The sequence below is a fragment of the Protobothrops mucrosquamatus genome, unplaced genomic scaffold, assembly GCF_001527695.2.
Source record: "Protobothrops mucrosquamatus isolate PMUCROS unplaced genomic scaffold, P.Mucros_1.0 scaffold8, whole genome shotgun sequence".
Classification (NCBI taxonomy): Eukaryota; Metazoa; Chordata; class Lepidosauria; order Squamata; family Viperidae; genus Protobothrops; species Protobothrops mucrosquamatus.
Window position 1 is genome coordinate 2,052,801 of NW_015386395.1, and position 13,166 is coordinate 2,065,966.

At 41.2% G+C, this 13,166-nt stretch overlaps 1 protein-coding gene across 1 annotated transcript in view; it reads right to left on the bottom strand.

Moving 5' to 3' along the window:
* RPL13A (ribosomal protein L13a) overlaps positions 1-2,488 on the bottom strand; it is a 7,947-nt gene extending 5,459 nt beyond the window's left edge. The window contains exons 1-2 of the mRNA XM_015810268.1: positions 2,373-2,488; positions 838-910 (exon numbers count right to left, since the gene is read on the bottom strand). Coding sequence (XP_015665754.1) covers positions 838-910; positions 2,373-2,387 — 88 coding nt within the window. The 5' untranslated portion in view covers positions 2,388-2,488. The remainder of the gene's footprint in view (positions 1-837; positions 911-2,372) is intronic.
* Positions 2,489-13,166: the final 10,678 nt, after the last annotated feature.

Sequence of the window (13,166 nt, forward strand, 5' to 3'; positions counted from 1 at the left end):
TCTCTAAAAGCCAAATTAAAATATATATTAAATAACCTGTATTAAGTTTACTATTATAAAATCCCTTTAAAATCCCTATAAAATCCCCCCCTAGGCCAATCCCGCTTGATGGAAAAGCCATGTCTTGAGGGCCCGGCGGAAGGAGGGGAGATCCGGAATAATCCGGATCTCTGGGGGGAGTTCATTCCACAGGGTGGGAATTTAGCACCAAATTGGGTTGAACAGGCTAATACTATGCATAACAGACATCTCCATAAAATTCCAGATCTGAAGGGCAAATTGGAAAACTGAAATTGGAAGAAAAAAAGGACAAATTTCTTCCATACAGCTGTCAAGAAAATTTATAGACAACCCCACAAACTTTCCAGGAACTGACCTTGACTTTAAGGATACTTTTAAGTTCCAGTAAAACTACCTGGTAGTACAGAAAACTGCATACATTATGACTAGCCAGGGATTTATCAGACCAAAAATCTAAATTAATACAAAAATTATAATGTGCTTGAAAATGCAACCTATATTAAGACCAAACACTTTAAGGAAGTAAAATCCTACACACCCGGAACCGGCAAAAGAGTATGAACTTTTCTAGATGGAAATTTCTATCAAAATACCAATATTAAGTTTTTAAAAATTATTTTTCTTTAGTTATGCTCAGAAAAAAAATACAAATAACCTCAGAATTTGCTTCAATATTTGCAATATTCAAATATCAAAAAGCATCTCTATATATTGTTAGTAAAGTCCTTGCCTTGCCTCATCCTCGTCAAGATAAAATACGCCCTCCATACATTGGGGTGAGTGACACAATTGTCCCACGCACAGATCAAATCTTACCCAGCAACACTTGCTTAGCCACAATGGCTGCAAGGCGACCCAGCAAATGGCCACGTCCATCAATCACCAATACCTGGAAAAGAGAAGCTTTTAAATGGGGCTTATTGACATATATAAAGGAATATTTCTAGGATGAAACAAAACGCTCTTCTCAAACTACAGTGGTTTAAATAATTTAGCAATTATGAGAATAAGGGGAGAAAATGATTGCATAGCTCTAGACATGATAAGGATGAAGAAACAGTGTTTCCCCAATCCAAAAAGCATCACAGCTTCTACTTAGCAAGGCTAACACCATCCATCCAGCATTATTCCCCTGCTGCACAGGACAGGAATTTGGCTCAGCTTTTCCAAAGGCATAGAGTACCTTTCACAGTCTTAACGCTTATTTCCTACAAAACTAAGCCTCTGTTATTAACTTTTTTTTTGCAGTTTTCTCTCATCTATTCTACATTCATCTCTTTCTCTCTCATTCACATTATCTTTCCACCAAGCTATCACAACTGAGCAATTCTGTTATAGTCTCAGGTATGTACAATCACCCCCTGCTTAGCAGAAAATAAAGCTATAGCTTTATCATTATCATTATGCATTAAAAAACCAGCTTATTGGCATTCAGAACAAGGAACACACTCAGCAGGCATATAATTTTAAGCCTCAATTGAAAATGAAAAACCAAGGGGGGGGAGGAATAAGTGTTGGAAGTCAAAAAGCCTCTGATCTGCCGCCCCACCACCCCCTTTTAGCAACCTTCTGATCTGCAGGTCATCATACAATGAGGACTGAGCCTTTTCTTAATAAATGAGGGGTCCTTGGTGCTCTCTGAGCTAGCTTGTTTTCTTGCAGACGTTTCATTTACCCTAACTAGGTAACATCATCAGTGCGAATAAAATCTCCTTTTCATGGCACGTCTGGATTTCATCGATTTGTTCTTGCTTCGCCCCAGCTCGTGGAAACTACGAATTATTCTTCTAACACTAGAAAGCAGCTTTTCCGGCTTCTGATACCTTTCCTGATGCATTCAATTAAAACACGTATTTCCTTTCCCCCCAAAAGGCTTTGGCTATGGTGCTGGATAGCGATGGCCCTTGTAAGGCACCAACTTGATATAAAGGCCGGCGTGGAGCATCTTGGCCGTCTGGTTGATGCACCTTAGTGCACCATTAATCCGAGTCTCTCTCGTCGTCTTCAGAAGGAAACTACACGTGTCAACGCTGATCAAGCACCTAAGATTTAGCCTTCTTTAAATACCAAATCAGACTAAAGTGGGGGAAAACATTTTTTTTTACAGTTTGCCAGGAAGGAAAGCCACGCAGAGCGAGAGTCTTAATTCATCCTCAGCCACGCTAACTCCAACCCCTTCCCTCTCCCTCCAGGCTCAGCTCTTCTCTACGTGATCCCTCTCCCTTTTATCCCGACAACCACCAGGCTCTGGGAAGCCCGACAGGAGATGAAAAGCGACGCCGTTCAAGCCCCGCCGCCCGCCCGTCTGCCCCCCGAATAAAACAAAAAAAAGGCGCTCAAGCCCCGCGCACCTTCGGCTCCGTCATGGCGGCTCCTCCGTGGCCACAGGGAAAAAGACTCGGCCCCTTCACATCCACGGGGTTACCTTTTCCGGCCGGTTTAAGAAATGTTAAGAACCACAGGGGCGGATATGACGCACAGCCTATGTCAAAGACGACAGAGGAGCGAAGCCGGTACTACCGGTAAACACAGCGGCCTTCTTCCGTCAAGGGTCTGGAAATGGTGCCGCTCTACAATTTTTTTTCTTCTCTATGGTGAACGTCTTCTTTCCTAGGCCAGGGGTAGGCAACCTCGGCTCTTTTGTGACTCATGGACTTCAACTCCCAGAATTCCTGTCCTAGGCAGTTTGAACGTTTCCTTGGCTTGGAAGATTTAAGTTCAAAACTTGACAGGAAGTAGTACAGTAATAAGGTAGGGCGCTACAGGACTGACCGGAATAGAGCTCGAACTCAGGGCAGAAGTAGTACGTGTAGCTGCCATGCTGGGAAAAATCTTTCAATTATTGTTCTATTTATATTCCGTTTTTCCCTTGGAAATTCAAACTGACTTACAACTTACATAGTTTGGGACTTAATACAAATGTTTCATTTCTCTTCACAATGACTACCCGGTGATATAAGTGAGCTAAGACAGGGCTTTTCAACCTTTTCACCCATTGTACCACTTTTAGGATATGGCAACATCCGAGTACCACCAGTTGCCTAGCAAGGGGTCAAAGTGACCAAAAAGAAAAAAAAAAGAAAAAGACAAAAGTGATAAAGTACAGGTAGTCCTCAACTTACAACAGTTCGCTTAGTGACTGAAGTTACAATGGCACTGAAAAAAGTGCCCCCCCAAGCCACAGCCGAGCAAGACGCCTGCCTGCCCACCCAGCGGTGCTCTTCCTCCTGTCTGAGGTTTCCATTGTTGTGAGCATTTCTGTTGAGGATTGGCAGTGGGGGTGGGGGGGTGTTTGGTTTTTATCCCCCCCCCCCCGTCTGCTGGGTGGTTGCAGCAGGTTTTGGTCACTTCACTTGACCCTGGGACACTGTGACCGTCATAAATATGAATCAGTTGCCAAGCATCTGAACATAAATCACAAGACCCTGGAGATGCTGCAACATTCCAGCTGATTGGTGCTTCTTCAGGGCTCAGTAGAAGCACCAGAATCAGCGCCCAGCTCCAGCTGGAACCTGGCGCTGATCCTGGCGCTTCCGCTGAGCCTTGACAGCCCCGTAGAGGCTCCTATCAGCTGGAAAGCGGCACTGATCCTGGTGCTTCCGCTGAGCCCTGACAGCCATGCTGCTCCAGCCATCTCTCGCTCAGGCTTGTGTGGTGCTGCCACTGGTACAGCTCATTCCCCTCCCCCGCTACCATTTTTCTAGGATGGTCGCGTACCACCTGCCAGGTGCCAATGTACCACAGGTGGTACCCGTACCACTGGTTGAAAAGCCCTGAGCTAAGGGATGGTACTCAGGCAAAAAGCTTGCAACCCAGGTTAATTTGAGTCTGAATCTCTATGATCCAATCTCTATGGGGATTCTCAGTCATCCAGGCTATGGTTGTCCCAAAGTTGTCCCTTTTTCAAGAGGCAACTGGACTTTCTTGTTTTTCTTTGAAGGTGTTTTGCTTCTCATCCTCAGGTGACCCTGAGGACAAGCAGACAAATCCCCAAGTGGCCTCAATGATTCTCTAGAGTCTAAAAGAATGCAAATGACCAGCTGTCTGCAAGGAATATAAATCCTTCCATTCCCCACCATCCAGTCAAGAACTGAAGAAGCTTCTTGGATGAGAAGCAAAATGTCTTCAAAGAAAAAACAAGAAAGTCCAGTTGCCTCCTGGAAAAGCACCTTTGGGACTGTTGGAAGAAAAATCAGGTCCTGTTCCAAGCAGGGAGGATGCTGTAGAAATGAGCTAAAGGCAGGCTGCATTTTGGAAAGGAGGTGTCAGTTTATTTAGTTGCCAAAAACTAGTGACAGCAGCATGTTGAGAGTTGAGAGTAGGTGGGTTTTTATACCTTCTTTGGGCTTTGTATTTGAGATGCCTGTTTGTTGTAAAATGTACTTTGACCTGTGCTTGAGTGTGCCCTTTTCATATTCTAATTGTTGCCTAACTCCCATGGTGGCTGGGAGGTCATACCTTGTCCTTGGAGCTGGGTGGGGAATGTAGATTTTAGGAGTATATGGAAATTCTCAGTCATCCGGGTCATAATTGTCCCAAAGGTGCTTTTTCAGGAGGCAACTGGACTTTGTTTTTTCTTTGAAGACATTTCGATTCTCATCCAAGAAGCTTCTTCAGTTCTAACTGGATGGTGGGGAATGGAAGGATTGATATTCCTTGCAGACAGCTGGTCATTTGCATTCTTTTAGAGAATACTAGATTTTAAGAGTCTTTGTTTTTCTAATCCCATCAGCTCCAGCATTCTGTGGAGGCATTTTGCTTATGAATAAGGTGACCCAGTTTTTCTGAATGGATTACAAAATCTCCTAAAGATTGGCCTCTTCATGTTTTTTGCTTCCTGTAGCAGGAAGACTGGGGCTGCTTTCTGCCTTTGTTAAGATTTTTTCTCCATTTTTCCTTTTGGGGGAAATATTCTATCCTGCCTCTTTTAATATCCCCCAAAATATTTCATTCTCTGGGGGGGGGCTGCTGACTTCCTACAGGACTATGATCCAATCGGGGATCCAATGCTTTAATTGCTGCTCACCTTTTACATAATTTTTTTTTGCTCACTTGTATTATTTTTGTCTGTTGGTGTAACTTCTTGTAACTCATATCCCTAGAAGCCCTTGTTTTCCTTTGAAGGAAGCCAAAATACTAAGATAACTTTCTTGGGGGAATCTGCATTGGAGAAGGAAAAAGAAGGGCTGGATGAGTATCCCTTGCTCCCTGTTTAAGTCTCTGTTTTGGTTGGGAGTTTGAGCAGAAGCCATCAGCTGAGACCTTGGTCTCAGAACCTTCTTGACTCCCTAATAAGTGACACAATAAAATACAGAGAGGTAGAAGTTAGGGGTCATCAAGAATCACTCATGGGTAAATCATGTTCTATGAAATTATAGATTCCTGGACCTCTATTTCTCTTGGACTTGTTGGTCATGTCTGATTCTTTGCTTCCCTAGACCAGCCAATTTGGTCCTTGGTTCTGACAACTCTTGGTCCTTTCTTTCTGCTGCTTAGTGTCCCTTGTGAATCTGGTCTCTTTGCACCTGATCTTGGCTTACAAAGATTAGATACACTTTCTGTTGATACCCCTTGAAGAGGATAGAGACCTAGAGCCTAATTTATAATATAATGGGAATACACTGAGATTTTCAATTTTATCCCAGGCATCATAATGCTGTCCTTGGCTTTTCTTTTCTTTATCAGACGGATGTCTCCAGGATTAACCTGCTATTTTGTGTACTGCAACAGTCATCACAGCTAAAATGTGTGGCATTCCCCATCCTATTTGGGGAGGGATTATCTGAATGGATAGACAGGTAAGATTTTGAAGCTGCCAGCCACAAAGCATGGGGGAATCCTAAGGATTGCTAGACTGGGAGATCTTAATGTGGAATCAGCAACATGTGGGTCCTGTTAGGCTCCTGGGGAATGACGGAATCCGTTCTGGGATGTGGAATATCCTTTTCAGATTACAACCATTCTTTTTAATTTGCTGTTTCCAGAAGTTCCTTGCAGGACAGGTTACAGGCTTGCTGCTGCAAATACAGGTAGTCCTCAACTTATGATATTCATTGAGCGACTGAAATTACAACAGTACTGAAAAAAGTAACTTACAACCAGTCCTGGCACTTATAACTATCATAGTGTCATGTGATCGTGATTCAGGTGCTTGATGCATTTTTTTACGATGGTTGCAATGTCCCAGGATCACATGATCACCATTTGTGACCTTCCCAGGAGGCTTCCAACAAGCAAAGTCAACAAGGGAATCCAGATTCGCTTAAACAACCGCATCAAAAAGGGTCATAAAATCAGGTGTGGTCATGTGACGACTCACTTAACAACCAAATTACTTAGCGATGGAAATTCTAGTCCCAACTTTGGTTGTAGGAAGAGGAGCTGAAGATGAAGATGTTTACTATAGACCAGGCAACCCCAACGCCCAGGCCGTGGCCTGATGCCAGGCCACGGCCCATTGGGAAGCGGACTGCACAAGAGGCGGGCAAGTGTGCAAGCATGCAAAGCTGCATTTGCGCAAGTGGCACACACGTGCATGAAATCACCTGTTTTTTCCTGCTGCCACCAGGCCGCAGAGCAAGAAAGGTTGGGGACTGCTACTATAGATTACAGGTAGTTCTTGACTTACAACCATTCATTTAGTGACTATTTGAAGTTACAACGACAGTGAAAAAAATGACTTATGATTGATTTTCACATGATGGTTGAGTGTCTCCATGGTCACGTGATCAAAATTCAGACGCTTGGCAACTGACTCATATTTATGACAGTCGCAGTGTCTTGAGGTCACGTGATCACTTTTGTGACATCTTGACAAGTAAAGTCAATGAGGAAGCCAAATTCACTTAATAATGGTGTTACTAACTTAACAACTGTAAGTGATTGACTTAACAACCGTGGCTAGAAAAATTGTAAAATGGGGCAAAACACATTTAACAACTGTCTTGCTTAACGATAGAAAATTTGGGCTCAATTATGATTGTAAATCGAGGACTACCTGTAGTTTATTTTCAACGCTTCCTTTCTCTTCTGTAAGGCTGTCCTGAGTCTTACCCTCTGTTCCCCACCCATCCCTTCTAATCCTTCGGCCAGCTGTCTATTCCTGGATTAATCCTACTGCAGCTGGCCAGCCGCGTGCAAACTCAGTGCTCTTCCTTACATCATGCCAGCCTACATATAATGTTGCGGACACTAGGGATGGCGGGGGGCAGGAGAAGAAACACCTGGCCTACACCTTTTCCTTTAAAAAAAAAGACTTGGTCACACGGAATCAGCAAGGGATGCTTTGAGTAGGAGCATCTGGAGATGTCTGTCCCTCACCCACCTCCTTGCTGTCTCAAAACAAGCTGCTACTGTAGGAATGACTGGCCTCTTGTGTGTGCAGGCACCTCAGCGGAAGCCCCCTTGACTCATTTTAAATTCTGAGCCTTGTTAGTGTTAGAGGTGCTATCAGGGCAAGATTTGGTGGCAGAGATTCAGGCCCCTTATTAGCAGAGAAGTCCCCTAATCCAACCAGACTGGCTAGCTGGCCATATTTAAGGGAAATGCAGTAATAAAAATAATTATGACTAGGCAAGTGATTGTAAGACTCCACTGATGGGAAACAAGAAAACGTAGGAGAGGTCATCCATTCTGGCAATGATGTAAAAATATTGTGAATAAATAAGTACAAGTACCACTTATGGAGTTCCCATTGCAATCATGTTGTGGTCATCTTCCACTAGAAGTGGCTTTCTGGTTGCATTGCAACTGTTTTTGGAATCCCAGGAAGGGGGAATAGGTACATCTTAATAAGAGAAGATATATTAAAACAGGAGCCCCCAACTCCTGGTCCATAGACCAGCACCGGTCCATGGCATGTCAACAACTGGACCTTGCAAACAAGTGAAGCCCTATCTGTGGGATGCAGGCAGCACGCAAAACCACGCTCCTTGGGGGGTCGCTGTATTAGAGGAAGCTTGGATTGGTGAATTAAGTCAGGCTGGCTATGTGGGAATTCCTACAACAGTGGTGGCGAACCTATGGCACGGGTGCCAGAGGCAGCACTCAGAGCCCTCTCTGTGGGCACACGCGCCATCGCCCCAGTCCTAGGCCTTCAGCTGGGTTTTATAAAACCTTTTCGTTTTAGGCCTCCGCCGCCATGTGCAAAAAAAAAAAAAGGTTCAATCAGTCAATTTCAAATTCTCGCGGAAAAAAAAAAGATCCTGCAAAGTTGGAATTGATTGATTGAACTTTTTAGTCCCATCCAGTCTGCCGTTACCACCGCAGCCACGCCCACCCAATGGGCCACGCCCACCCAATGGGCCTCACCCAGCCAATGGACCATACCCATCCGGCACTCGACAATGCATAAGTGGGTTTTGGATTGCAGTTTGGGCACTCAGTCTCTAAAAGGTTCGTCATCACTGTCCTACAACGTAGGAAGCATCTCTATGGTTTGTAAAGAGAGGATAGAAAGACATCTTCCAGCACCCAAGTCAACAATGGCACGCACATTCTTTTCCAAACCATTTTCAGTTTCATAAATAATATTTATATATTTACACAAGAACAAGATATTTTTTTCCAACTTGAGGGAGGGGCATTATCCAATGAGGGAGGCTACATGTACAGAGCAAACACCAGAGATAGACCAACCAACCCACAGAGAGAACTACTGGAGAGAAGCAGGAAGGAGAATTGAGAGTTTAAAGGAGAGGAGAGGAGGAGAGCTTCATGGACACCATCCATCATTTTGTTATTGTTGGAATAGCTTTCGTGAAATTGGAAAAACAACAGTACGTATGGTGTGAGGTTGCCTGAGAACTTTCCAAACAAACTTAATGCTTTATTGCAAACCAATTTCTGTCATAAAAAGCTGGCTATGCTTATGTGCAGGGTTACATCTGGGTTGCAGAATTACTCAGAGTCACTAGATGGCAGCAAAAGAGAAAACCTCAAATGATTTGCCTGCAGTTATCAAAGTTTTTCACTTTCGCTTATGATCATCTAGTGGTTTTCAAAATTTTTGCAACCTAGTTCTGGTAAGCTAATATATGTATATTTTGCGTTATGTGTGTTTGTGTTATGGGGTGGAGTACTATCTCCTCTTCTATCCTCAACGTAATAATCATAGTAATTCTTGGCATAAGAGTGCAGAGTGCTTTACAATCCTTTTTCATTCACAAGAATCTTGTGATGTAGGCCACAATATAATTATTCTTATTTTTAAATAGATCTTGAAGACTATTATATACAGAAGCTTTCTCAAAATAATCCAGGCTTTTTATACCCTAAAGCAACATTTAGGGTAATTCTAATGCACTGTGCTACAAAAATTAAACATATTTTTGTAAATTTCCCTAATGGGGTAGGAAAGCAATATATAACAATTGCTTGTGCTTTACTAGAGGCCAAAATGGCAGAAGGAGAGTGGTATACCCTGAAAATTAATTTGATCACCATGCTCACTCTGTTGCACCTGCAAAGAGTTAAGCTAAGAGTTTATACTGTCAATTAATATATGCTCTTAGTGCATAAGTGCTACATCTGCAGATTGAGCAAAGATTTCAAATAGGGATTGTGTCTTTTAAGAGCTGGTATAATGTGATGTATAACGTGTTTAACTGAGTTTGGCTAATTAGACCTCATTCAGATCCCTGTTTACACCCCACTTTCCTTCAGGAAACTGAAAGTAACATACAATGGCCAAGGAACCCCTGTTTTTATCCCTGCAACAATTGTATGAGGTAGGTTCAGCTGAATAAGGCTGACCCAAATTCATCCAGTGGGTTTCCATAGTTGAATGGAGACTTAAAGCCAGTTCTCCATGATTGTGTTTCTCAGCCTAAATTTATCAAATAAGAATGTTGTAAGGATAAATTTTTACATGCACGGAGAAGGAAACAGTCCAAGTACAGTAAGTTTGTTTAAGAGAAGCCCATAGGATTGAAAGCAACACTCTAATCTAAACATTAGAACATAATTGGGAATAGTTTATACCCATTTACAAGTGAATTAGAAGCTCTTTAGTATTTGCTGTTAAAGTATCGTGTGGGTATGTGGCTGGCTTAAATAAGAATCTAGGAGAACAATAGGCTCAATTTATATGAAGGGACTATGCTAGTTTCTTGTAAAAGAACAAGGAGTTATAAAAACCACAATCCTTCTGATGGAGAGACTCTGATAAATCAACGCTTATGGGATAATACTTGGTTAGCCTTGTATTGGTACCTATTTTTTGAAAGCACCAGAAAGCAAGACAAACAATGGATGAAAATTAATCAAGGAGAAAAGCAACCTGGAATTAAGGAGAAATTTCCTGAGAACAATTAACCAGTGGAGCGGCTTGCCTTCAGTAGTTGTGGGTCCTCTGTCACTGGAGCCTTTTAAGAAGAGATTGGACAGCCACTTGTCTGCAATGGTATAGAGTCTCCTGCTTGAGCAGGGATTTGGACTAGAAGACCTCCAAGGTCCCTTCCAACTCTGTTATTCTGTTCTGCTCTGAAATATTTTAGAGTTTTAGAATATAATGTTGCCTCCTGGGGAAGAAATGGCAAAAGAATCGACAACCACAGCAGAATGAAGAACTGGTGAGTAAACCGGCTCTTTGTAATTCCTCTCTGGACAAAGAAATGACTTGAGATGGCCCATAAATGCTCCAGACAGTTGATTCTTATGAAGATACTGCAAGACTGATCTCCAATAGGTTTAGAGCCAAGGGAATAGCTTCCATGCTCAACCCATGGTCAGTACCTTTAAGGAAATAGGGTTTGAGTACTTCCTTTTCTAATTATTTTTGGAAATTGCTTGTTAACTGGTTTTCATCTATTAGAAAACTGCATTACCAGGTTTTACAGCAACAGATGAATTTCCTTAAATCTATAGAGGAAGAAATTTTAAATACAAAGTTTTATAACAAACTTGTAATACAATACAAGGACTTTTTTTCTGAAATAAATAGCAAAATTGTGATTAAGACTTTGATTTTTTTAGAAAGTTACAAGTGGACTAAGAGTCCAGATGGACTTGAAATAAGATTTTGGAATTCATTATAAGAATTCCTCCTGTAGGGAAATACTTTTGGTTTTGAATTCTTGGAAAAAAAAATGATAGAATGAATCTTTAAAGGTTACGCTAGAGGGCACCAGAAGGAACTAAATATAACACTTAAAGAAGAACATTTAAATTTGACTTACGTACATAATGGAACAAAATATTTTTTGACTTATTGAAGGATATTTTTGAACAATGGATCCAGAAGCTAATATTAAGAGTGTCTGCCTCTATAAATAGATAGTTTAAAAGATGTTATAATAGAGGAACTAATTTTATCAGACAAGACTGAGACTGATCTGAAACTGAATTTAAAAGCTTCAAAAATGATACAGAAAACGATGCTATGCTGGACATACAAAAGAAGCAGATAATAATTAAAAGGGGTATACAGATAACAAAGCAAAAGAGTGACTGGGATAATCTTCCCATATTAAATTTACAAAAGAAGCTTCTTAAAACTTTGAAGACTTTTTTGAAGACTTTTTTGAGAAGAGACAAAAGAAAAAGACAAAAAAAAATTTGGGGGGACATTATTTGAAAGGGCTAAAGATTAAGATTGCTAAGAATTCAAGGAAGGAATATAAAGTTGGTTTATTTGATCCAGGCTAAAAAAATAGATATGTTGTTATCTCTGGTAACACTTAATGGATTTTTTTCTGATCTGGACTGAAATAATGACATTCTAAAAAAATTGTTTATGCATAAGAGATGGGATATGGGTAGAAGAGATCATTTGTTGTATTTTAAGAGGTGATACATTTTTCTTTATATATTTCTTCTTTACTATATTCTTTACTATATTCTTTTTCTATTTTTTCTATTTTTTTCCTGCACATTCTATTTTTCTTTTTTAGTTTTTAAGAAGAAACTGGACAGCCGTTTGTCCGAAATGGTATAGGGTTTCCTGCCTGAGCAGAGGGTTGGACTAGATGACCTCCAAGGTCCCTTCCAACTTTATCATCATCATCATCATCATCATCATCATCATCATCATCATCATCATCATCATCATCATCACCATTATTATTATTATTATTATTATTATTATTATTGTCAAAGTTGCAATTTTTAATAAAATTATTATTAAAGAATAGTATAATATTGCCATCTGAAGTTTTCGTTGTTGAAGAAAGCCTAGATTTTTTATCCTTGTTTGAATATAAAGTGCATTAAATAAGTCTGAAATGCTATACATTAAAAAAAAACCTGCAACAAAACAATATGAGGAAATTCCAAGAGGTGGATTGGGCAAGGAGAGACTATAGCCATCAAGTACAGGATATTTTTAAAGCTACCAAGAGAAGAAAGGTGGGGGAGGGGGAGAGAGATAATTTGATATTGTTACACAGAAAGTGATTTACAGTATACACCAAAAAATATCAACCCATTAAGCATAAAAACCATTTACAGCTCAGGAAAAAAATGCTGAAATGCATAATACAGTATTTGGAAATGCCTGGGTGCATATTGGAGGCCTATAGATTACAGCAGAAAAGTGGACTATTTTTTTAAAATATGGGAGTAAGCGATTATCCTAGTACTGTGAACAACCTCCCCTGTCTTTAGTTCAGGATGATGGCTGGTGCATAGGTGCTAAAGGCATAAGATGTTGAGGGAGATGGAGTATCCCTAAAGTATTAAAGTCCCCAGGAGAACATGATCTAATTTATTTCTAAGAATCAGAAGGGTCTAAGGCAAAGTTTAAGGTACTGAAAGGATGAGATGTACCACAAGGTTACCCAGATAAGAGACTAAACAGCTGGAGTTAGTGCCAATCCACTTCCTAATTAGTAGAAGTCCAGAGGGGAAACCAAAACATCCACTTGTTTCCTATTGTCCATTTTGCCTAGGGCAGTGGTGGTGAACCTATGGCACGGGTGCCAGAGGCAGCACTCAGAGCCCTCTCTGTGGGTACGCGCGCCATTGCCCCAGTCCTAGGCCTTCAGCTGGGTTTTATAAAACCTTTTCACTTTAGGCCTCCGCCACCATGTGCAAAAAAAAAAAAAAGGTTCAATCAGTCAATTTCAACTTCTCGCGCGAAAAAAAAGATCTTGCAAAGTTGGAATTGATTGATTGAACTTTTTAGTCCCACCCAGTCTGCTGTTACC